The 23877-nt window shown below is 41.7% G+C and overlaps 1 protein-coding gene across 3 annotated transcripts in view; it reads left to right on the top strand.

Annotated features, from left to right (window-relative positions):
* ARHGEF4 (Rho guanine nucleotide exchange factor 4) overlaps positions 1-23877 on the top strand; it is a 228035-nt gene that overhangs the window by 45962 nt on the left and 158196 nt on the right. The window contains exon 1 of one of the 3 annotated variants that reach the window (XM_027808894.2): positions 2829-3077. The exons of the other annotated variants lie outside the window; for them this stretch is intronic. Within the exon in view, the coding sequence (XP_027664695.2) occupies positions 3039-3077 (39 nt within the window). The 5' untranslated portion in view covers positions 2829-3038. Of the gene's footprint in view, positions 1-2828; positions 3078-23877 lie in introns of those variants that run through there. 3 annotated transcript variants of the gene reach the window in all.

The following is a 23877-nucleotide window of genomic DNA, read 5'->3' as shown; positions in this document are numbered from 1 at the left end:
CTCCACCTCTCCCCTGGCTGGTGGAAGGGGATTGAGGGGTTGCAGTCAGCCAGCAACAGTCCCTCTCTGCTCTTCCTTCCTCCTCACACTCCTCCTCCCTGCTCCCGTGTGGGTCCTTCCCACAGGCTGCGGTTCCTTTAGGACAAACCTGCTGCAGCATGGGCTCCCCTGGGACCGCAGGGGAGCCTGCCCAGGCCCTGGCGACACCTCCTGCTGTGACCCTGCTGCCCACAGGGCTGGCTCTCACACCTTGTCCCTCACCCCTTGCTGTTGGGTGGCCTTTGGCCCTTTCTTAAGCACTCTGTCATGGAGGTCCTCCAGCTCCTCTGAGAGACCCAGCCATGCCCTGCCCTGGGACCACTGGAACCTGCTGTGCCTGGTACGGGGCAGCCCCAGCCGCTCCTCATCAAGAAGGTGCAGCCCTGCAGCCAGCTGCCATGCACGGGCACCTGATACAACCTGTGTTTTTCAGGAATGTAAAAGGGCTTATGTAGCTCTGTAATCATATGTTATGATGCATACTCACAAAGGCCTGATTTCTAGAAAGTTTCTTGTAAATTTTACAAAGTTTTGGACAGCAGAGCTCCATTAATAGTAGTGTTGTCTTTAAGGAATTGCAGGATTACAGGAATACTCTGCAATTTGCCCATCCTGTGTGGTGAAGTAAAACAGTCCAAGAAATGTACCAATCTGAAGAAAAGATCTCAGCTGATTTACAGAAAAGGAACATCCTTATTTCCAGCCCACAAACAAGTAAAGCAGGGAAGAACAGCATGAGTGATAGGCAATTGAGCTTTAACCTTCATTTCAGAAAAGATAAGCAACTGAAAGGGGAGTCGGTTTCTTAGGGCAACCCCCCTGGCTAGCAGCAATGACCTGCTTCTGGCATGTTGTTCACAACACAGGCACTTCTGTAGATATTAGAAATACTGGTAGATAAAAATTGGGCAGCAAAAATCTGGCTTTTCATATGCATAGATTGATTCTTATTAAAACCCCCTTAATTCATATGTGAATAAATCTTTATCTTCCTTTTCACTTGTGAAAGATAAATACCAAGGCACCTCAGAGCTGGAGTCATCTTAGTGGGCATTTCCTTCTGCCCAAAGAGTCTGAAGTCAGGGCCTGGGCAAAGAATGCTTCAGCTGAACCTTGTGTCCATTGAGTCAGTACCAGGAGAGGCATGGAGGAAGTATAAGTCTACCTGCAATTTCTTGAATAAGCGGGGTTTAAAGGAATTACAGTAATTTCAGGATAAATCATGAAAAGTAATCCTTCAAAATAATTTAAACTTAAGAATTAACAAATAAAAGCATTGAAAACTCTTGAGCCAGGCCCTTTTGCCTCCAAGGAGATTTTTTAAAAACTAATATTGCATTGTGAAATTTTTTGAGACTTTTTAGAATTTTTATTTGCAATTTTCATCCCAAATTGTAGGCCAAGTTTACTTAAAATGATTGCTGGATGTGTATAATATTGACACATGTATGTCTTTTAGAACTAAGATTTAAAGGAAAAATCTTCTGTATGTCTTTTATCCATGAAATCATGAGAGATGGCAGAAGCAAGCTTCATGCAGCAGCATTGTCCTTTGGCAAGTCAAACCACAGGTTACATTGCATTTGCACCTTATGTTGCAATTTAGAAATTACTGGCCTGGTTTCTAACAAGTTAGGTGTGCCCTTCCCTATGGCAGTATTATGCTTAACATATGCAGTTCCCACAATGGCAGAAAAAATGTGTACATGGTAAAATATGGCTTCCTGCTCTGAAGTATTTGATTTGTGCATAAATGTCTTATTTACATGTACTACCAGAACAGTAATATTTCTAATTGAAATAGACTAACAGGAAGAATAGCTGCTGGAAGTTGTAGAGGGGTTTGTAGTGTTGCAAATCCAGGGCAACTGGGGGATGTGCTTACTGGAGGGGGTGATGCTGCCAAGATCCCAATTGCACTGAGCAGGTAAAAGAGTATGTTTTAGGTTAGAGCTGGTGATAGTCTTGGGCGAGTGCTGGAGCAGCAACCATGGTGGGGGATTGTGTCCCTCCTTCCACCCTGCTGTGCTGGGTGCACTGCACATCTCTCTGTCTTTCTTCCCTGTGCCCAGCAGCATGGAGCATCGGAAGCTACTCTGGAGCACCTCCCTAAAACACCTCTTCCTGGTGTAAAGATTTTAAGAGTGTGTGGTTTGAATAGTTCAAATATAAGCTGAAGTTAGATTAAAAAATAAATGAAAGCATGCAGTATCAGGCTGTGCCTGACAGTTGCTGTAATGCAGAGTGATCCCTTTCTGAGAACTTGCTTGCACTCAGTAGTTGCCTTTAATTCTAAGTGCACTGTGAGCAGACTACCTGTAACTCTCAGTCCTGGCTGCTAAATGTTGATAGATTCTTTGCAGTGTGGCATAGGTTGCACCTCTGTGTTGCTGAGCGTTACTGAAGCACAGATAATCTTTAAGGGACTTCAATGTCAAGTGAGAAAAAAGAAGAAACTGAAATTGCGTTTACTCTTCTGCACTTCAAAAGACTTGTTATAAAATTTTCCCTTACCTTTAAAGATAGCAACTAGAAAGCTCATACTGTGGGAGCCTTTGCTTTTAAACGCTGCAGCAAGCATAATACACACTGATTGAACTTGCAGTTGGCAAAAGCAAAAGCTGGGGGGGATGTAAGAGAACATGTGCTGTCCTTTGTAGTTCCAGTTCTTTTAGAAGCACTCACAAATAGCTTTAGTTTCTTTAGCAAATACAATGGCATCATTCTGGGCATGCCTAGTAGAAGTGTTCTGGGGCTAGTAAACTGTGAACAAACCTGTTTGCATTGCTGTACTGTAGAGCGCAGCACAGATAAGCCCTAATTGTTATGCAACTCCTTAGCATAAGCTCCTGGCATGGCTCATATGCTTCCCTTGTACTAAGACCGTCCAAAATAGCAACAAGAAAGCATGTAACTAAAGACACAGCAGGAGTGTAGGAATTCACCCAGGCCTTGGATGTTCTAAAGATTGAACAATTCCTCATTTCAAACCTTCCAAAATGCTAAGCATAATGTATTTTCTTCGGAGCTTCTTCAAGGTAAGCAATTTCAAACTTTTCCTGAGTGTGGGAGCTTGTTTGGTTTAGTTCTGTTTTGACAAGAGAGAAACTTAGATTTGAAGTCTGTACAGGAATGTAGAAAGTAGTTTTCTTGAGAACTGATGCCCAGTAAGTAAGTGCACTCACCAGGTTTGCAATTTGCTTTGCTATGTTAATATTTGATTTGTAGAAAGTGGTTATTTTCTGCTACAGTGTAAAGGAAACACTTGTGAATTTACATTGAAAGATCCTTATATGATGAAAACTATAAAATTTGTGGTGTAACCCACATCCATCAACAGGGAGTTATTAACAGAAAGATGCCTGTTGTGAGACAAAACCAAATTACAACTCATTTTTGTTATGTTTTTCTGAAGTGTTTGTTCTATTTTAAACATACCAAATTGAGCAATTGAACTCTACCATCATTGAAAACATTTTAGATACAAAATAAATTATAAAATATTGCCAATAAGTATAAGTTTATATTTCATATTATTAAAACAACCACACTAAAAATCTAATCTTCAGTGATGTGTATGCAACTTTCTGGGGGCAGTTTCATTTTCTGTGAATCTAATAAATTCCACAGTTTTATGACTGAGGTCCTGCTGCTGTCTGCTGTTGGGCTGAAATAGCTGTTTAAAATCTGAGTCCCAGCTGTGGCTTTCACCTTGCTCAGAGTGACGGCGCATGTTGCAACTGGAGCGTGTGCTGCAGGTTTCGTTAGAAGCGTGCACTGTGAAATGTGTAGATGATTTGGAGAAGTGTGGGTCAAAGGAAATGGAAGTTTAATCAGATTAGTGAATATTGGATTATTCTGTGATCTAAAATGTTAGAATTTAAAATGCAATAGAGAATTATGCTAACTTAGAAGAAAAGTACTTAAGGAATAGAATAACTATAATCAGCTGAATTCCAGCTTCCCATTATGTTGTCACTTACACATTTGCATGCCAAACTGCTTCTTGGTAAAGTATGCTGCAGGATTGCAGCTGTAATGTAAAGTCAGCGGTAAATTTGATTTTACAGCTCCGTGGAGACCGACTGCTGCTTAAAATAAATGTGAGAAAAGGTTTGATTCTGGTCTTAACACATGTAGTTACAGTTAGCACCTGCAGCCACCCGACGGTTCATAGAAAACCAATAGCACTTCTAAGTAGAAGGTGGGCCTCATTTTTGGCAGCCTTCCTTAGAGAGATTGTGTGGAGTTGGTCTTAAAAATGGCCTACATTTGGGTTGAAAATATCTACGTAGCTTTTTCTGAATTACTTTGTTACTCTAAACACTGCATTCTTTGGGAGGTAAAAGCAAGGTATAGGAAAAACACAATAGGAAGCAACAGGAAGGTTTTTCTGCCTTACTGGGATATGGTTATTCACTCATCATACTTGCATTGCTGTTTCATCGCATGATTGGCCTTGACTTTGAAAAATTATAGCGTAAAACGTGTTGCTAAAGTGTATGTAAGTACCTTACTTTAAGGTGGGAGAGTATATACTTCTCAGTACGTAAAAGAGGATTTTTTGTTACATTAGGATGATACACCTGCAATAGCATTAAGACACTAGTATTTGAGAAAAACAGGACTGAGTAAATCTGGTAGCTGTTAAGTTGGTGATTACTGGATTCATTCTGAAGATGATCACTGTCGTTTGTACCAGCTTTGTGCCATCGCTGTTGGTTTCAGTTTGAGAGATTAGCAAGGGTCAGTTTATGTCTACAAGTTTCATTTTGCACTCATTGTCTTAAATCTAAGATAAGTTGGTCAAACTTTGAAATGGAGGTAAAATTAAGACTATTTTAATTACAGTTTCTTCGTTGTTTTCTGTGAAGTTTTCTTGAAATAGAAAGTTCTTAATTGAAAGCTGACCAAAACACAGTATATCTAGAGCTGTATTTTGCAGGTCCTGTGTACCATGCTGCACTTTGATATTCTTGTGGTTTGGGTCACGCTAGAATGACCTGAATAGCTTGAAGTGCAGTCTCAGGTCTTAGCCATGTTTCTCAATAGGATTTTAGCTCCTAAGATCCCCATATCCATGGCTGGGAACTTTACAAGTATCACCCTCACCTGACTGGAAAGAAAAAGTAGCCTGGGTCAAACAGCTAACAAATCTGCCCTCAGCTTTGGGATAAATGCTGCTAATGCTGTGGCAGTTACTGTGGTGCCTCTTGTCCTCCTCTGGAAGTTACATCAGTGCTACTGCTGACGGGAGGAGCAGGAGGAAGTGGCACTAGCATAAACCTGTCCCTGCACCTCTAGGAGGGACCCAGATTTGGGTGCAGGACCCTGGGGAAGGGTTGGTGGGGAAAAACCTGGGACCCCCCACCTGCCCTGTTTGTTTCTGGCTGCAAGGCTTTTGTAGCACAGAGCTATGAGTTTGCAATACATAACTGTGATGGTATCATGGTTCCTTTCACTGCGTGTTCAAAGTAGACACACAATTGCATGCACATCTGAACTTGGGAAGATGTGTCAGCAGAGGTATCCTGTTATATTTTGATCAATCAAGTTTTTCATCTCCCATAGGAATCCATTTAAAGGCTTAATATGTTTATCTTTGCTTCTGCCAAGTGAAATGGAAAGAGATATTGAGGTTGTTATAAAAATACAACTGCATTGGTTTTAGCTGCTGGTTTTTCCCACTAATTTAAATAATTCTCTAATTAAAATATTCTACATGTCTGTTCACTTAATGTGAAAATATTTGCTTTTCATATAAAATCTGCAGAGATCAAAGTGTAACTCCTTATTAAATGAATAATCATATATATGGTTCAGATGAGCTATAATTAATTTTTGAGGAGTGCAACAGCAAAGTTTATGGAAGTATATTATTATTTTCTTTAATTTCAAAACCAGAAAATGCTGATTAATACCGCTGTCTTTATAATGATGGCCACAATAAGAATCATGTTTTCACTTATGGCATGGAGGGTTTCAAAACAAGCAGCCTGTTGCAGTAATTTTCAATTCCTGTCTAGTACCACTGGTACAGCGGTAAACAACGCACGATGCAGATTTGCCACTAATACCTTTAATGCCTCTAAAATAGTACACCTATTGTTCTCTCTGAACCAAAGCTCCAGGCCACTAATACCAGCTAAACAATTCCTGGCCACTTTAAAAGGCCAGTGTATGCCTGAGCAGTGATTGCTGCAGTCACCAGTTGCAGGCAGAGCTTTTGGGAGCCCTGCTGCTGCTGTCACAGGGAACAGCATTGCACAGGTGTAGGACACCTGAAATTTGTTTCAGATTCAGTGTTTGAAGTGTCATACATTTCTCTCTCATTGGCCACAACTTTCATGTAATTCTGCTTAGAGATCTGTGTCATCTGCTTGGTTAGTTTTTGCAGCCCTTCCAGCTTAGACTTTGGATCTGAACCTAACGTTGCTGGTTTTCTCTTTGAACAACAGGCCAAGCTTGCATTTGCATGAATCGGAGAAGAGTTTGTTCACCATATATGTTTCATAGAATGGTGTGGGTTGGAAGGGACCTTAAAGATCATCCGTTCCCAGCCCCCCTGCCATGGACAGGGACACCCCCCACCATCCCAGGCTGCTCCCAGCCCCGTCCAGCCTGGCCTTGGGCACTGCCAGGGATGGGGCACCCACAGCTGCTCTGGGCAGCCTGGGCCAGCGCCTCGCCGCCCTCACAGGGGAGAATTTCTTCCTCATATCTAATGTCCATGTGCCCTCCTTCAGCTTCCAGCCATTCCCCCTTGCCCTGTCGCTACGTGCCCTTGTCAAAAGCCCCTCCCCAGCTTTCTTGTCGGCCCCTTTAGGTGCTGGGAGGCTGCTACAAGGTCTCCCCGGAGCCTTCTCTTCTCCGGGCTGAACAACCCCAACTCTCTCAGCCTGTCTGTAGGAGAGGTGCTCCGGCCTCTGATCATCTTCGTGGCCTCCTCTGGACTCGTTCCAGCAGGCCCACGTTCTTCTTCTGCTGGGGCCCCAGAGCTGGACGCAGTGCTGCAGGTGGGGGTCACGACAGCGGGGCAGAGGGGGAGAATCCCCTCCCTGGACCTGCTGTCGGTCACGCTTCTTGTGATGCAGCCCAGGATGCGGTTGGCTTTCTGGGCTGCGGGCGCACACTGCCGGGTCACGTTGAGCTTCTTGTCCCCCAGCACCCCCAGGTCCTTCTCCTCAGGGCTGCTCTCAATCCATTCTCCTCCCAGCCTGTATTTGTGCTTGGGATTGCCCCAGCCCATGTGCAGGACCTTCCACTTGGCCTTGCTGAACTTCACAAGGTTCACACGGACCCACCTCTCCAGCCTGTGGAAGTCCCTCTGGACGGCATCCCTTCCCTCCAGCGTGTCAACCACACCATATAGCTTGGTGTCATCGGCAAACTTGCTGAGGGTGCCCTCAATCCCACTGTCCATGTTGCTGACAAAGATGCTGAACAGCACTGGACCCAGTAAAGACCCCTGAGGAATGCCACTCATCACCAGTTTCCACTTGGACATCGAGCTGTTGACTACAACTCTTTGAGTGCAGCCATCCAGCCAATTCCTTACCCACTGAGTGGCCCATCTGTCAAATCCATGTCTCTTCAGTTTAGAGATAAGGATGTTGTGTAGGACAGTGTCAAGTCCAGGCAGATGACATCAGTTGCTCTTCCCTGATACATCAATGCTGTAACCCTGTCATAGAAGGCTACCATATTTGTCAGGCACAACTTGCCCTTAGCAAAGCCATGTTGGCTGTCACCAATCATCACCAATCACCTCCTTACTTTCCATCTATCTTAACATAGTTTCCAGGAGGTTCTGCTCCATGATCTTGCTGGGCACTGAAGTGAGACTGACTGGCCTGTAGTTTACTTGGTCTTCTTTATTTCCCTTTTTAAAAGTGGGGATTACATTTTCCCTTTTCCAGTCTGTGGGAACTTCACCAGACTGCCACAACTTCTCAAATATGATGGATAGTGGCTTAGCCACTTCATCTGCCAGTTCCCTCAGGACCTGCAAATACATCTCATCAGGTCCCATGGACTTGTGCGCCTTCAGGTTCCTTAGATCCTCTTGAACCTGATCTCCTACAGCAGGCAGTTCTTCATTCTCCTAGTCCCTGTCTTTGCCTTGTGTGACTTGGGTGTGTGGCTGGAGCATTTGCCAGTGGAGATGGAGAAAAAAAAGTCACGGAGTACCTCAGTCTTCCCCCTATCCCATCTCCTGTTTCCTTCTGGAGAGGGCCCACGTTTTCCCTAGTCTTCCCTTCATCACTGATGTACCTGTAGAAGCTTTTTTGTGGCCCTTAATATCCCTGGCCAGATTTAATTCTGTCATGGCTTTAAGTTTCCTAACTTGATCTGCGACTGCTTGGACAGTTTTTCTGTATTCTTCCCAGGCTACCTGTCCTTAATTCCCCTGCCCCGTAGGCTTCATTTTTATGTTTTATGTTGTTCAGGAGCTCCTTGTTCATGCAGGCCTCCTGGATTTTTTGCCCAAATTCATCTTTGTTGGGATGCATTGCTGCTGAGGTTGGAGGAAGTGATACTTGAATTTTAATCAGCTTTCTTGCGTGCCTCTTCCCTCCAGGGCTCTATCCCATTATATTTTACCAAGCAGATCCTTGAAGAGGCCAAAGTCTGCTCTCCTGAAGTGCAGGGTAGTGATCTTGCTGTGCACCCTCCTTGCTGCCCTAAGGATCTTGAACTCCACCATTTCGTGGTCACTGCAGCCAAGGCTGCCTTTAAGCTTCACATTCCCCACCAGCCCCTCCTTCTTGGTGAGAAAAAGGTCCAGCATGGCACCTCTCCTCATTGGCTCCTCTATCAGTTGGATAAGGAAGTTATCAACACATTCAAAGAACCTTCTGGATTGCCTATGCCCTGCTGTGTTGTTCTCCCAACAGGTACTGGGGTGGGTGAAGTCCCTCATGAGAATGGGAACTTGTGAATGTGAGGCAGCTCCTATCTGTCTGTAAAGGGCCTCATCTGCTTGGTCTTCCTGGTCGGGTGGCCTGTACCAGACCCCCACTGTAACGTCACCTGTCCCTGCCTTCCCTTTAATCCTGACCCATAAGCTCTCAGTCAGCTCCTCATCCATCCCCAGATGGAGCCCCATGCACTCCAGCTGGTTGCTGACATAGAGGGACACCCTCTCCTCTCTTCCCCTGCCTGTCCTTCCTATTCCAACACTCCAGCCATAAGAGTGACCCCACCACATCTCCATGATTCCAGTCAGACTGTAGCCCTGCAGGCATGTGCATGACTTTAACTGCTCTTGTTTATTCGCCATGCTATGTGTGCTTGCACAGAGGCACTTCAGCTGGGCCTCCGATGAACCTTACCGGCTGCAGCACGTGGAATTCCCTTATGCTGCTCTTCAGGTGCTCCCCCACTGCCCTGTGATTCCCCTCCAGGCTCTAGGCATCTCTTGCTGGCATTGGCACCAAACTGGTAGGAGGACTGGACAAACAGGGATGGACTGACGTTCCCCTCCCCTGGCAACTTTAGTTTAATCTTGGCAAGCCTTTGACCAAAGGTGCTCTTCCCCTTCTCTGTCAGACTTGGCATCAATTCAAACACCTCTTGTGTAGTAGTTCTATGTCTTGCATCTGTTTCACTAGATATTCACCTATGCTGAAAGGTTAGCTTCCCCCTTAAACTTTGTGGTTTAGTTCCTTTTTTGTAACCATCGTCCTTTTAGCTGAGCTAATATTTGTTAGCCTCCGTCTTGGCACCTCTAAGATAGCTGTGAAATGAGCACTGAAATAATGTCTGGTTATTCTGCTCTGAGGGTCATCTCCTTTTTCCCTTCTAGTGAAACTATAGTAGAGTTTTCTAAAGAAAATTCCAATTTGAGGTGGACCTGTGCCAAACATTTATGTAGAGGCAGTGACCCTACTGAGTGGACATTCCCTTGGAAATTCAGAATGTTGTCCCACTAAAAATGTACCTTGTTAACCTGCAGAAGCATTTGTTGTGTCGTATGCATCTGTAACATTGCTGCTGTATTGGGCTGTGTCTTGAATGCACCATATTTTGCTGAATAATGCCTGTGGATATTGCAGGTTTTACCGAAACCTGAGGTGACTGTAACATGCAGCTGTTTTAGAATTGTGTTTATCAGATGTTCAACACCTAAACTAGACGATGTGGTGTGCTGATGTGATTTTTAAGCATGCTTAACTGTCAGGCAAGCAGATACAATGTAGATATCATAACAGTGTATTGACATTTGGCACCCTGTGAGTGTGTGGAATTTCAGGTTTCAATCTTCTAGATATCAAGGTCACCCTGTACAGTGGGATTTCTGTGCACTGGTGCTGCAGCATTCTAAATAGCAACAAAAAGTATAAAGAACAGTCAAATAGAACATTTCAGTGTTGGGTGGGAACTGCTTTCCTGCAAAACTGGCTGAAGAAGACTGTCAGTGTTTAGCTAATGAACTTCTCTTAGCATAAATTAAACCAAGCCAATATTGAACTGGAGCTAAAATGACAACCTTACAGTGTCAGCTTAGATCTTACAGGAAAGTCTATAGCAACTCATACTACCAGAGTAACAACTCTGCAAGTAATACCAGAATACACACCTCTTCATTAAAAACTTAGAGGGCTGCTAATGTCTCATTTAATATGCAAACGAACAAATTTGTATGATTGCACATAGACTTGTAAGAACCTCTGGGTTATATATACGTGTAGAATGGATATTGTAGTCAATGCTGTGAATATTTGTTATTGCAAAAATATAAACAATTTAACTTGAGTTTTTAAACAGCTTTAAAAACATAGCTATCTTAGGGGCATGAATTCATATAAAATGCGTCTGAAGATCTGGCTTTCAGAGGAACTGAAGTAGCTGTAGACAAATACTTTTCAATTGAGGTGACCACGAACTCTTAATTTTGGCCACAGGAAGTAAAATGCTTTGACTGAAGTGCATTTTCCAAGACGGGGAGTACAGTGGCCGGAGTTAAATTTTCTAATAATAGCTTTGATACTAAGGAAGAATGGAAATTCATATATTTTATTCCTGCGATGGCTTATATCTAAAACCCATGAAGTTTCTTGATACTGAATTAAGCTGCAGATTGGAAATTTCTAATCCCAGACATTTATTTTGTACCTACTTAAACCACAAATGCTGCATAGTGCATGGCAATGGGCAGTCTTCATGGAGAAAGAAATGCTGCAATTTGGGAAAGAACATGATACCGGATGAGAGCCAGGAGCTATCCATTTCTGTATCAAAAGCAAATAAATTGCTTTTAAACTAACTAAGAGTTAGTTCACATATCAGAAGATTAAAGAATCAGCCTGAAATCACTATTAACTGAAAAATGCAATGATGTTTGGAACATTCATAGCTGTTGCGTCAGTGAAGGTATGCTAGTAAGCAACAAAGTGTTAAATGAACTCTCACTGTTTTTAAGGAGGGAGTGCATTTTGCCTGGAAGAGGCTTAAAGAGATATAAAAGGAAAGGTAGAACTGCTTAGTATGCAAAGTATCTAAATAATTGAAAGACAGAGTCTCTGAAGCGTTAATGAGTCTTTGACAGTAATGGAAACTGGAATTAATGACAGCCAGGTAATTCCTGATTAACCTGCCTGTATGTATGTAAATTAAAAGGGGTGATGACACACAGACACCATCTGAAATATCACTGCGGGAGTTGTCTTCGTCTTCAGTACAAGAGTGCTATTATCAATCTAGAAGGCAAATTCTGCAAAGCAGATTCTGCATCCAAATCATTAACGTTTGTGATTAATACTTATTTCAGTATATAGTAATGCCTATCGCTTTTAAGGCAGGACAGACTGATCCACGACTGACATTGCAGAGGATGTCCACTAAAATACAAGCGTAACAGTGGGTACCATTATAATGCATCCATTGACAGGAATTAACAAACATATCCATTTGCTTAGACATTTACTTGAGAGGAGGTACCACGTGAGATTACATTTAATGGAATCACTTTGACTTCTGGGCCACTTGGATTATTTACAGATTGAATCTCAATGTGTGAGAACATAAATCACTTGTAGGCTCTAGATGTTCCAATAAAAGCAGTAACTTGTGTTTCAGAAAAGAAAACCGGACCCCTTAAGACAACACATGCGAAAAGTGACATCCAAGAGTGAAGAGTGATTTGCTTACAGATAAAAGTGTGGGACAAGTCCTGAAGGTCTTGGTCATCTTTTGTGTGTAATCAAAGCTCATGTTATATTGAGATCAAGTTTTCCTGCAGGGTGGCTGTTGTGACCGAGTCAACAGTTTCCCAAATCACCAGAATTGTGACATGGCTGGTTGTGCTCCAAAGAATTCAAGCTGCTTGGGAGTCACAATTTTCTTTTGCCTTCAGAGATGGAATCCTGCACAGCTAGAATAGGGCTTGCTGCTGAGAAACTTGCAGTAACATTATTGAGGTCATACACATAAGTATATAATTACTTAGATAAGCAGTTTCCATTAACATGATTGCAATCTAGTAGCAGTTAAACAGTGTTCCTTAAGAAAAGGATTTCACCCTGTGCACAGCCTGTAAATGAAGAATGAAAATCTGTATGATTAAACTGCACCACAAAGTTAAAAATTATCAGGACTTATACATAGCCTTAGGTTCAACTTTTGACCCCACAAGAATAATTGCCTGAATAAAAGTCCTAGGAGAGAAGACAAGAATTTGCATCAGATTAACTGCCAATGACAATCTTTTTGTGGCTTTATGCAAAATGCAAGAAGATGATTAAAATAATGAACAGTTCCTTGCAACACACAAGCACTTCTTGAATAGGACAGCCTTGTTCCAGGCACCTCAACCAGCTGGGGCTGGAGCTTATGGAGGCATTTTAAACAATTAGCTGAAATGCTTCACAGCTGAAACAGCATCTTTCAGATCACATACATAAAAATAAAGATGGAATACTGATGTGCTCTTAAGAGGACAGGTATCACGAAGATTAAAGGTGGAAATTCAGGCAATGCTTGCTGCAGCAATGGATGACTCTTTTGCCTTCCGATTATAACACTTCTCTCTCTCAAACCCCTCTGCTGAGCCAATTTTCCACAATGACACTAAATAGGGGCAGGCTAATGACCAATCTGTTACTCGTGGAAATCTCTCATGGTAGGCTTGCCACAGACATGCACAGTCTGCATGTGTCCAGGATAGTGTTTCAATTTGAGTGAAATGCTACCGGATCATATATGTGACCTTTCTGAAAAAAACCAAGACAAGTGCTTTTCCTCTTAAGTGGGGTATCGTAAACATCTTTGCTTCTCTGGTACTAAAAATTCTGCTTTTAAATACAGCATCGCGGTCACGGAGGGTTTTGTATAAGCCTTGTCTGTAAAGCCTGGCTCTTTCTACTGGCTGAGATTTAACGTTTCCAATAGACAATTTTCTGATCAAGCTTACAATTTTAAAATTGTCCCGTTCCAGTTTTAAATACAACTTCAACAAATCTGTTTACAGCAAGTGAGCATCTAGCCCTGTGTATTCCTTGTGCCTATTAAAGAGGTCAAGTGTAATAAATTAAGAAAAAATAACCAGTTGTATGAAGAAACCAAAGTTTTAATAAACAGCCTTTGAAAAACAACATCAACAACAATTTGATGCATTATCAGATAAGCACTCAAAATTTAGCAGGTGGAGATTGAGTTAAAAATGGATAATTCTGCAGTTCTGGGAAGGGAAAAAAAAGTCTTTCAATTCGCAGTGCGTCCTTATTAATGGAGGTAAGCTTCTGCAGTTTACATACAGAGTGAATTCTTGTCTGCTATCTCAAATTCTAGCTTATATAAATTCTGGTTTTTACTTTGACAATCAAATGGCAAATACATGTCATTAAATGGTATTTGGGAAACTATATATTTTTCATGACAATTAAGTTCCATGAGTTGGACGTTTTAGGGAGCTCTGTAATAGAAATTGTAAAAAATGATGGAAAGGCAAATCATGATTGGGATAGTTTGAATAAAGTGTAAAGATAATAATATCTTTTTAAAGTCAGCCTTAATGCTGTCTAATAAGTGTGATGCCTTTGTCTCCAACTGACACTCTCCCTTCTGTAGATTTATCTTGGAGCTTGTCTGCTAGATTGATTGCTCTGGGTAGTTAGGTATAACATAGACATTTAGTGTGCAGGTAACTCTCAAGCAGTAAAAAGAACTGGAATGCACTTGAAACCATCAGCAGGCTAAAATAATCATGAGTTGAGTTCATCAACAATCAAAGTTGAGACAGGTGTCTTTCATATTGTTCTTTCATCAGACTCAAAGTTATTCCAGAGTACTCATGGTTACTACAGGGTTTCAGCTGGTATCAGATACGATATTGCTACCAAATACAACATTTTTTATCACACGGAGTTTGTAGTGCATGCTGTTGGGTGATCGCAGTTCCTGTAAGTGTGCATGAAGTTCATTCAGCTTTATACACAAGCATGTAAACCCTGCCAATCAATGCTACTACATTTTTGTTTATTTTAGATTTCAGTTAAACAAGTGCTGTAATGCCCTGGCAATTGAGTCTTAATGTAACATCCCATGGTAAAAAGATTCAGTCCAGGTTCAGGAGACTGTTTAACAGATGGCTTTAAATCTTTGTCACCACCACAATGAAGACAACTATTTCTTCAGAGAGCATATCTATTCAGCAGTTGCAGATCATGCAGTAACACCTCAGGTAGCTCGCTTGCTGACAGTTAAGTAACATGGGATAACATGCGGACTGATGCCGCAGCAAAATCTGTTCCAGTATCTGGGTAAACAAGTGAAGCGTGAGCCTGCAGGGAGCCCCTGCTGCCATGCCTGTGCTCTCACCCTGCTACTAACTTCTGTTTTGGCTCCTGTCTGCAACTGTTGCAAGAAAAGTTGGTCTGAATTTTGGAATGAACATCTCCCAGGTCAGCTGTGGGAGTGTTACTGTACTTTATTTTGGAACAGCTAGCTGATTTATTTGAGGAGGCATGTAAATGCTACCTTACTCAGATTTTGACCATCTTCAGAAGAATCAAGCTATTTGATTACCCCTCATTAATTTATCAAACAAAATAATTTTCTGATCCAGAGTAAAACATTTAATAATCCTACAGATAATCTCATGTGCTTCCTGAATGAAAATAATCTGTAAAATTCCCTTTTAAATTCGTAGCAAAACTAGCTATTCTGCATTGCTATAACAATATATATATAAAAATATACATTTAGATGTAATATACATAATGTACATCTACATTGCTGTAATCCACCATTTCAACAAAAGGAAGTTCAAAGGACAAATCATATCTGTAAGTGGGAAAGCCGGAGACGTGGTGTTGCAGTACCAGAACAGAGGACTGTTACTGCAGAGGCGTGCAGTTACGGTTGTAGTGTACTCCACAGGTTGGGGTGGTTTTTTTTTGTTTCTGAATTTAAGTATAACATAGTTGATACGACCACATTAGAAGAAACAAACCAGAAGCCTAAAAATTTTTGTGCTTCTCCCTCTTCTCCTCCCTTCACTTGCCCCGCAAATGCAACAGAAATCAGACAGAGCAGCCCCACACAGAAATAAGATGATATGCTTCCTCAGCTTTTTTTTTATCTTGCTGGTGAGAGCACAGCTCTGCCCATTGCATTCTGCCTGCTCGGCAGGTTCTGCTGGATACTGTGGTCTCTGTGCTGTCGCTCTGTTTTGTTCAGCTTTATTCTGCTGATGAGGTGGTGTGTCTCAGTGCTGGGGAAGATCAGTTTTGTGAATCTTTTTTTTCCTCTTGGGTGTGAGGTTTAAACTCCTGGAAAAGTATGCGCTACACAGTTCTGAAAAGAGGAAAAGAAGCCAAAGTCAACTTGAATAATGTACTCCCAGAAGTCTTATTTTCTGTGAAGAATTAATGTAAGGCTCTTGCTAAGATCCCTGGCCTTCTACCATCACACCTGGCCTCTCTCTGTTAAATGCATCATCCAGCTGGCGGTAAGAGCAGGGGCCTTCACACCCTATTTTTGGAGTGCTGTTTCATACTTGGTATCGCTGGTTTGGTATTTTCAGTTGTTCATCATTCAGGCACCATTAGCTAATATTACAGATCTTTGTCAGAAAGCCTGAAAGAACTGGAATAATTGTTCTTTGCAATATCTTAAACTTTTTCTAATTAATTTCTTTTTTTTTAACTACTCTATCATTTGTTTCTCTGCAAGACTTCTGAAATAGTCTGATTTTGCCTTGCTTACTGTTTGTTTATCCAAATCATCATGAAGGCATTTACTAAAAGCCATTTGTATGTGATCTTGGTGTACCATTCATAGCCTTCCCAAGGCTGAGAGTTTCCATGACAACTAATTAATACAGATTAGCTTTTCTTACAGAGCATGAGACTTAAGTACATCTTGTTTTGGGACATAGATAATCTCTAGATCTGGTTTTGGAGACTGGGCCTTGAAAAAGAGATGCCACAGGCAATCTGATCTGATTTATAGTCAGACTTGGAAGACCATTAGGAGTGAAATCTTTTTTATACATTTTTTAATACCTTTTATTTTCCCAGTTTTTACATTTTCCCACTTGCTCATTTGTTTACCTTAGTAGGTGAGTTTCTCAGCCACTTTTGGCTTGAAGGACATAGGAGGAAACCACAGTCCTTAACTTTTGCTAACTTCAAAATCAGCTGAAGAATAACCTAGGTCTACAGACAGCTAAATTGTGTTAAAACAAAGGTGTTAAGCGAAATGCATGATGTTACAAGAGCTATGATAACACAATATAACATAATTCTTATCTTGACTTAACATAATTCTCATATAACGTACCTCTTGCATTAAGAAGTATCACTGGAACTTCAAAAACAAGCTGGATTTTGTCTGCCAAATTACTTTCTGTACTAAGAAACAAATATTTGATTTCATACTTAATTTTTTCTTATCTCTGAATTTCTTAACAATGTTGTTATTTTCTATGCATGGGAGAACAGAAGACAGGCATCAAAGCTTCCTTATTCTTAAGGACTCTTGTGATCAGCTGTACTTGGGCAACATCTGCCAGTATTTCAAACACACTTGGGTGATTGGTACTTGTCTGAATGGGAGCCTATTTGGTTTTGTGTAAGGGTGAGTCAGGGACAATGTGATGGTTTACAACTGATTTTACTTGGGTATCCGACCAACATGAAACTCATTTTGTTTGCTAAAACAAAAGGGTTTAGCAGAAAAGAGTTTTAGATTAAATCAAAGATGGTGGCTTTCTGTAACCTGAGAGTATAAGCTTTACTTCCATGCATTTCTTGTCTTCCTGTAACAAAAAACAGAAAAAATAAGAATGGTGGTCTGTCTTGAGTTTTGGTTTTGGTCTCCCTTTCTATCGATGCCTTACCTTCTTGAATCAGTGGGCAGCTCCTGAGGTTATGTCAGTCCCATGCTAAACTATGAGAAAATTCTCCCAGTAATATCATTGTAGAGCTGCATAAGAGCAGTAGCACTATAGTGACTAATCAAGAATTACACTTCAGCAAAATGCTTTGTTTTGCCTTGACTTTTGTACCTTCTTATTGTGCAAAGCACTTTTGCAAGTGAAAACCTTTTTACTGCTGACATTTAGTTATAGACTTGTTGGTTTGTGTGCATCTAGCAGGTAGCCATCAGGTACCAGATGCTTTCTGATGTGCTGCCAATAAATTGAGCTGCCTTTTGTCTATCATAAAACCTTCGACAAAAAGCTAGTCTTAATAAAATGTGAAAAAAAATGATCTCCTGAATAGATTTATTTTATCCTTCCTTTAGAACAGCAGGTTCTCTCACTAGGCTTGCATGCAATAAGCAAGATGACTGACAAAATTTTTTACAAGGTCTCTCTGTAGCCATTCAGTGCTGCATCCCATTTGCATGAACTGTGCCAAGTGCTTTTGGTGTTCTGGAAGTGAGGACCATGCTCTTGAAAGCTGAGGCATAAGCCAAGACCACCCACATGTAGGAGGAAATGTGTGTTTGAAAACTGAAAATTAACTGATGCAGCACATAGCATCATGATGCAGTGCATTGGGCAGAATGGCGATGTGAAAGATGGCCTGAAAGGCAATAAGGAATCAGACTGTCAGAAATCAGTGGAGAATCCTCATTAACTGTAGCACAAAGGTCCGACTCTTGCCAAATCCTCAGCATGTTTTTCAATACATCAAATTTAGTCACTTCTTTGCATCAGTATTTGAGTCAACCAGAGAGAAGCTGAGGAATAGCCTGAGTTGCCTTTCTGGAGATGTGCACAGCTGGATTGTGCCCTACAGTGCCAGGAGTGGATAAGCTCCCCTCCACGAACTTCCTAGCCCTAGGCTTTATTCCCTACGCCAGCCACAGAGAGGGGGATGATTCTAGTGGGATGTCATCTTGGTGTCTCTGAGCCACAGGGAGGATGCTGCGAAGAACGGCTGTGATACTAGTGAGAGAGCAGGGGTAATTTACACCCAGACCTGTACCAACCCCAGGGCAGGGTAACAACAAAGGGGCTTTCACTTCCCAGCTGCAACTTGGGTGGGCTGTGGTCCAGCCTGTCTCTTTCCTTGTTGTGCTCTTGTTGCCTGAGTGATACCTCTAAAATCCCTAACTAGCCTGCTAAATATTTTTATCTTGCCAGGAGAATTAGATGTCAGTGTAGAACACAATTATCCTAGAGAGAATTCAGCCCCTTTATCTTAGACTACACTTGTGGAACTCCACTGCAATTAGTGGCATATGGGTCTATGTCAGTGAATCTTATTTTTTCTGGGTTTATGTCACTGGGTCTGGACTGATACTTTGTAAGGTGTCACTTGAAAATGTATGAATTCTTCTTTTGCTTCACATTGCACGTGACTGTCATCCCTCTGTTCCTCCTCATATTTTCTGTTTGTATTTTGACACATCTCTGCTGTTTTAAGAGCAAACTTTCCACATGTCCAGGAGTTCGGTGTTTCAATCGAAACGACTCCACTGCTTCATGCAAAGAACCATGTGAGCTGGGATCTCTGTGCAAATGCAGAGGATAATGTAAATGCAGTTGACTTCCCAAGTAAGAAACACATGCAGGAAATGTTCTTATTGACAAGATTATTTCCACTACTGGGCTGTAGAGATTATCCCCAATATTTTGTACTGAAAATTTTACAGGGTTAGAAGTTCTGTGTCAGATTATTTGGAAAAGAGGCTTTTCCTCATTTTGTAGCTGGGTGGGAATACTTACTCTGCCTTTTCTTATGATGGGAGATAGATAACTATGCATCGTTACAAGTTTTTAGCCTGTTGGAACGTGTCCTACTTCCTTTCACAGGGATCTTTTTTCAGTCAGGTTAGTTTCTCAAGACTAAAGACACATATTTGGGCATGAGGGGCTAATGCTAGGTGGAGGCAAATAAAGCATTTCTAGGAACAAGTCACCTTCTGGAGAGGTGAATATGCTGCTACGAAATTTGGTCCAAAGTGTGTTAAGAATGAACAATTTCTCCTGCTGACATATTTAGGCAATTTACATCTGATTTTCAAAAGAGACTATTTTCAGCAGTGGGGGGTTAATAGGCTTAATTTCTGTGCTTAGTTCATTCTCATCTTGGATTTATGAACAGTCTAGAAATTATTTAAACATCAAGAACTATGGCATTAACCATGACACAATAGAATATATAAAATACGCTGAATGTTCAGTATCAGCATGCATTATTGTCGTGTGTGTCTGGCACCTCAGATACTATCGCGCCCTTCAGGATAACTTATGCTTGAAAACAAGTCTTCAGGTAACCTGAACTCTCCTCCTCTGAGGACTGGGAGGACTGGGAGGCAGAGGCCTTTGGCTTTAGGCGGTGGCATTCCTGGGCACAGTGAGCATCTAAGACCTGGAGGCAGGGAATATAGGGATCTGGAGCAAGGGCTATTGGCCAAAAGGTCTTTGGAGTAAATCCTCTTCTTATTTCCTCTTATTACCCACACTTGGACAGCACCGCAAAATCTAAGCCATGTTTTTATCAATGTTTAAATATGTATTTATCATCTTTAAAATAGGAAGATGTTTGCACAGGTTTTCACACGTAATATCTGTGGAAAAGTTTGACACAGACAACATTATTTCTCTGTCTCATTGTTTTTTTTCTGAAAGGAATTTTTAATTGTGGAAGTAAAATAACCTTTGCTCTCTGAGAACAGTGTTCATCTTATTCCAGTCATTCTCATAAATGAGGCTTTCAAGAAAGAAGAAATAAGACTTTTACTTCTGAATCAATAGAGACCTTTTTTGCCCCAAAAGTAAGGGGAACAGAACACAAGGCTGTATTCTTACAAGTGGGATACTATTAAACCCCACTGAAGCAAGAATTCAGCCTTGGAAATAAGTAAACCTTTTCAGATCTTGCTCTTAGTCATTCTCAGTCTTTGATACAGAGTTATAACATTATTTTTAAATTATTCCTAAATATTTAGGGCTTGTTGTACAACTTACACATTGTGCCACATGTACATTGTAAATTTAAGCTGATGCCAGGGGAGTTATTTTTACCGTGCTCTTGGAGAACAAGTCCCTAGACCCTGGCAAGGAAAAATTCAGAACAATCTATGGGAAGAATTTGAAAACTGCGTTGAACTGCTTAAAATTAGACAAACTCTGTATTTCCCTGTGCTGGGTTTTGTGTGTATGTTGTATCACTTTGTTACCGGTTTTATTGGTGTCTGTCTTTCCCTGAGGCACAAGTTGCTCTGACAGAGGAAGTAAACTGTGATGTTCATACTTTGCCCCTTTGGGATTTTCATTTATGCTTGCAAACATGAACTGAATGAGTTCACCCTCCTTGAATAGCTCTGTCTCCTTGGCAACTCCAAAGGGACAAAAGATGTTGGGAATGCCTTTAGAAACAGAGAGCTACTCTACCTCTGTGGTACTCCTGCCAGTGAAGACTTTGGAGTGAGCCTGCCCTCTCTGTTCTTGCTGAATCATGGCACAGACTTGAAACTTCAGCCAGCTTTTTCAGGCATGGATAGAAACCACAGTGCCAGTTTTGACTCTTGGATGATTACTGAAAGGATTCTAAACAGTATAAATGTGAAATAGCATCTCACATTTTGAGCAGCAGGGGACACTGACTCTACTGATCTCTGGAGAATATAAAAGGCTCTGACTACAGATGTTTCAAAACCTGGATGTTTCAATAGCAGATTATACTCTTCAGGTGCCTGGTTTTTAGATCTTCCTTCTCTTCTCACTGCCTAGCCAAGCACAGAGTGATATTATCTTTTGCATGCTGCTTGTTACTAAGCATATCCCTGCAGGAGATGCCAGTAAAGGGTTTCATCTATGTGAAGTCCCTGTGGCTTAAAACATATCAGGGCTGCTAAAAGGAAGGCTTGAAATGCAATAGTTGTATTTGTTTTATATCTAGATCGTTGCCTAGAGTAAGAAGCTCCAATATGCTGTCATTGCCTTTTATTCTCTTGAAAAAATATGTTGGATTCCTCCTCAGACTTTCTGAGTCTCACTTACTTCTTCCAACAACAATTGTATTACATTAATGGCTCCTAATCCAAACAACTTGAAGAGACAGGTCCTTAGAGGACACAGTGCACATGTGCTGGAGTTCGGTATGCCCATCTGCATGTCTTCATTATGCTTTTCAGAGTTTTACAGACAACCTTGTGCTCAGTTTTCTGGATCTCGGAGCTGGAAGCGTGTGATCCATTTCCATCAGAGAATCTTTACAGCCATGTTACTATAAAGCTGAGCCTGAACTAATATGTCCTGACATGTAGCAAAGATGAATGATGTGCAACTATTGGCATCCCTCCATATAGATAGGAACTAACTATCCTGCAAAGCCTGGTACCAGAAATGTGAGCTAACTGACAGGAAGCACTGATACGACTTGTATCTGAAACCCCTCTTCCCTCTACTTTGAAGCTGAAAATAACAGTGGAATAATGTGCTGTTTGGATTTTCATTTTTTGATTACTCCTTGAACCATTTGGATTTTACAGTCAAAACCAAGACAGTAGCAGCCTGGCTGCCAGAGGAAACCTTCAGTGGGAGGTGGTATCCCATATATGAGTGTATCAGCTGGCTGTGTCCTTTGGGTAGAATTGTTAGTTTTATGCTTTTGCAGTCATCTTCCTTGCTTGATTCCTGTTCTTAAGGATATTGTGGAGGTCTTTTAGCGCAGGATGTGGGAGCTTCACTGCGAGGTGTTCTCAGTGTGGCCCCTCAGTTACAGGGTCTGTCACTAGTCTACTCTAGCTGGTTTGTGAAGTAGGGGTGGGGGGGTGGGTAGGAGGGCGTGGGGGTGGAAGGGTGGGCCCATGACTGAGTGTAATGAGTTTTTAGCTGCTGGTGAATTGATTGGTCACAACCAAATTTAGCAATTTCAGTATTGGCATAGTAGTTAATATCGGATAGGGAGTGATTCTTGATGTTGTTCTGAAAAGCTGCTCCCACGTCCATTTGATAAAAGTTGCAGGAGTATACTGGAGTAATGGACAGACTGCAGCGATTGAAACGTAGTGGTCCCTGCTTGGGAAAGGAGCAGACTGCCACTGAAAGAGTATCACAGACATGTGAAAGGAAACAGAAGTGTTTATAGGGTTGTGGAAGTGTCCAACCTTTTGAGGAAGGACAGACTGGAGTCCAAATATAATCCTATGAGATGTTTTTGTTTAGCCTGTTCTTTTAAAAATGCAATAGAGAAGGGAAGCAGATACTGCCTTTCTACTTTGGTGAATATGGTAAAACCAGCTACAGCAGAACGAGTGCAATAATAACATGCTGGCATAGCTCTACTTCTAGGGCTCATTTCTGCACAGCAAAGCCACCAGCTGATAAACTTCGTGGGCATGCCCATTTCTGCCAAGTCAATGCCATAGGCAGAAATCCTGCCTGAAAACCCGATGCAACAGTGTCCCACATGGCAGCTGTCCAGGCATAGTGAATCAAATAGCTAATTATCGCCATGGTGGTGATCGAGCAGCTGATTTGAAACAGAGCAATAGGCTTTTTTTGGAGCAATAGTCTAAAACTTTGGGTTTGGTCTCAGAGCTTAGAGAAGCTGTGAAAAAGGAAGAAAGAGAATAGTTGGGAGGTGATCCAGGGGAGCAGCAAGAGATGGGGGGAAGCTGCTCTGGGTTGAATCCAGAGGACAAGGTACTGTCACAGTGCCTCCCTTGTGAAAGAGGTAGCAGTGGTTTTAGAGGTGCTTGTGAGCCCATTTCTGAGAAAAGGGCTTTAGACTTGTGTTTGAAGTTTTGATTACCTGTGCAAGAGGAATGATGACTGACAAAAAGAGTTGGAGTGGCAAAAGTGGTGCTGAGTGCTGTCTTTGGCTACAGAGTTGCTCCCTGGGGTGTGATGGAGCCCTGCAACCCAGCCACTGCGTGTGGTTTGCCTTGGAGCTCCTAAGTCCCTCAGGATGCCTGAGGAAGTATTTCTGTTACTTTACAACTTACTCCTGACACTCACAGCCACACAGCTGATACAACAGACCTAGTACAAGAAAAGAACAAGGCTGCATTTGCCCATGAACACATTTTTGCTTTGGCTTTTTCTCTAATAATAGGGAAAGAATTTTTTTTTCTGCTGATACATGTCTGGAAACCAAGGACTACGTGGATTCCTCTTACTTGGGAGACCCACAGAAGAACTGAATCTATCAGAGAAATTGAGGAAGTGTTTTCTGGAGTACTGTTGCATAATCTTGCATGTTTGTACATGCTATATTTTGATTTACACTGTGCTTTAGAGGATTATTACCCCGTGTTGTATTTCAACTTCATGCCCAATGCACTTCACCTGGAGTCAAATGTTTGAGCAAGTGAAATTCTGCCAAACCACTTGTGACTTGCACAGATCCAGTCCAAAGCTGTTTCCCTGCT

This window comes from Falco cherrug, chromosome 11 (assembly GCF_023634085.1).
Source record: "Falco cherrug isolate bFalChe1 chromosome 11, bFalChe1.pri, whole genome shotgun sequence".
NCBI lineage: Eukaryota > Metazoa > Chordata > Aves > Falconiformes > Falconidae > Falco > Falco cherrug.
The sequence above is the reverse complement of the archived record's forward strand: the minus strand, read 5'-3'. Positions and strand labels throughout refer to the sequence as shown.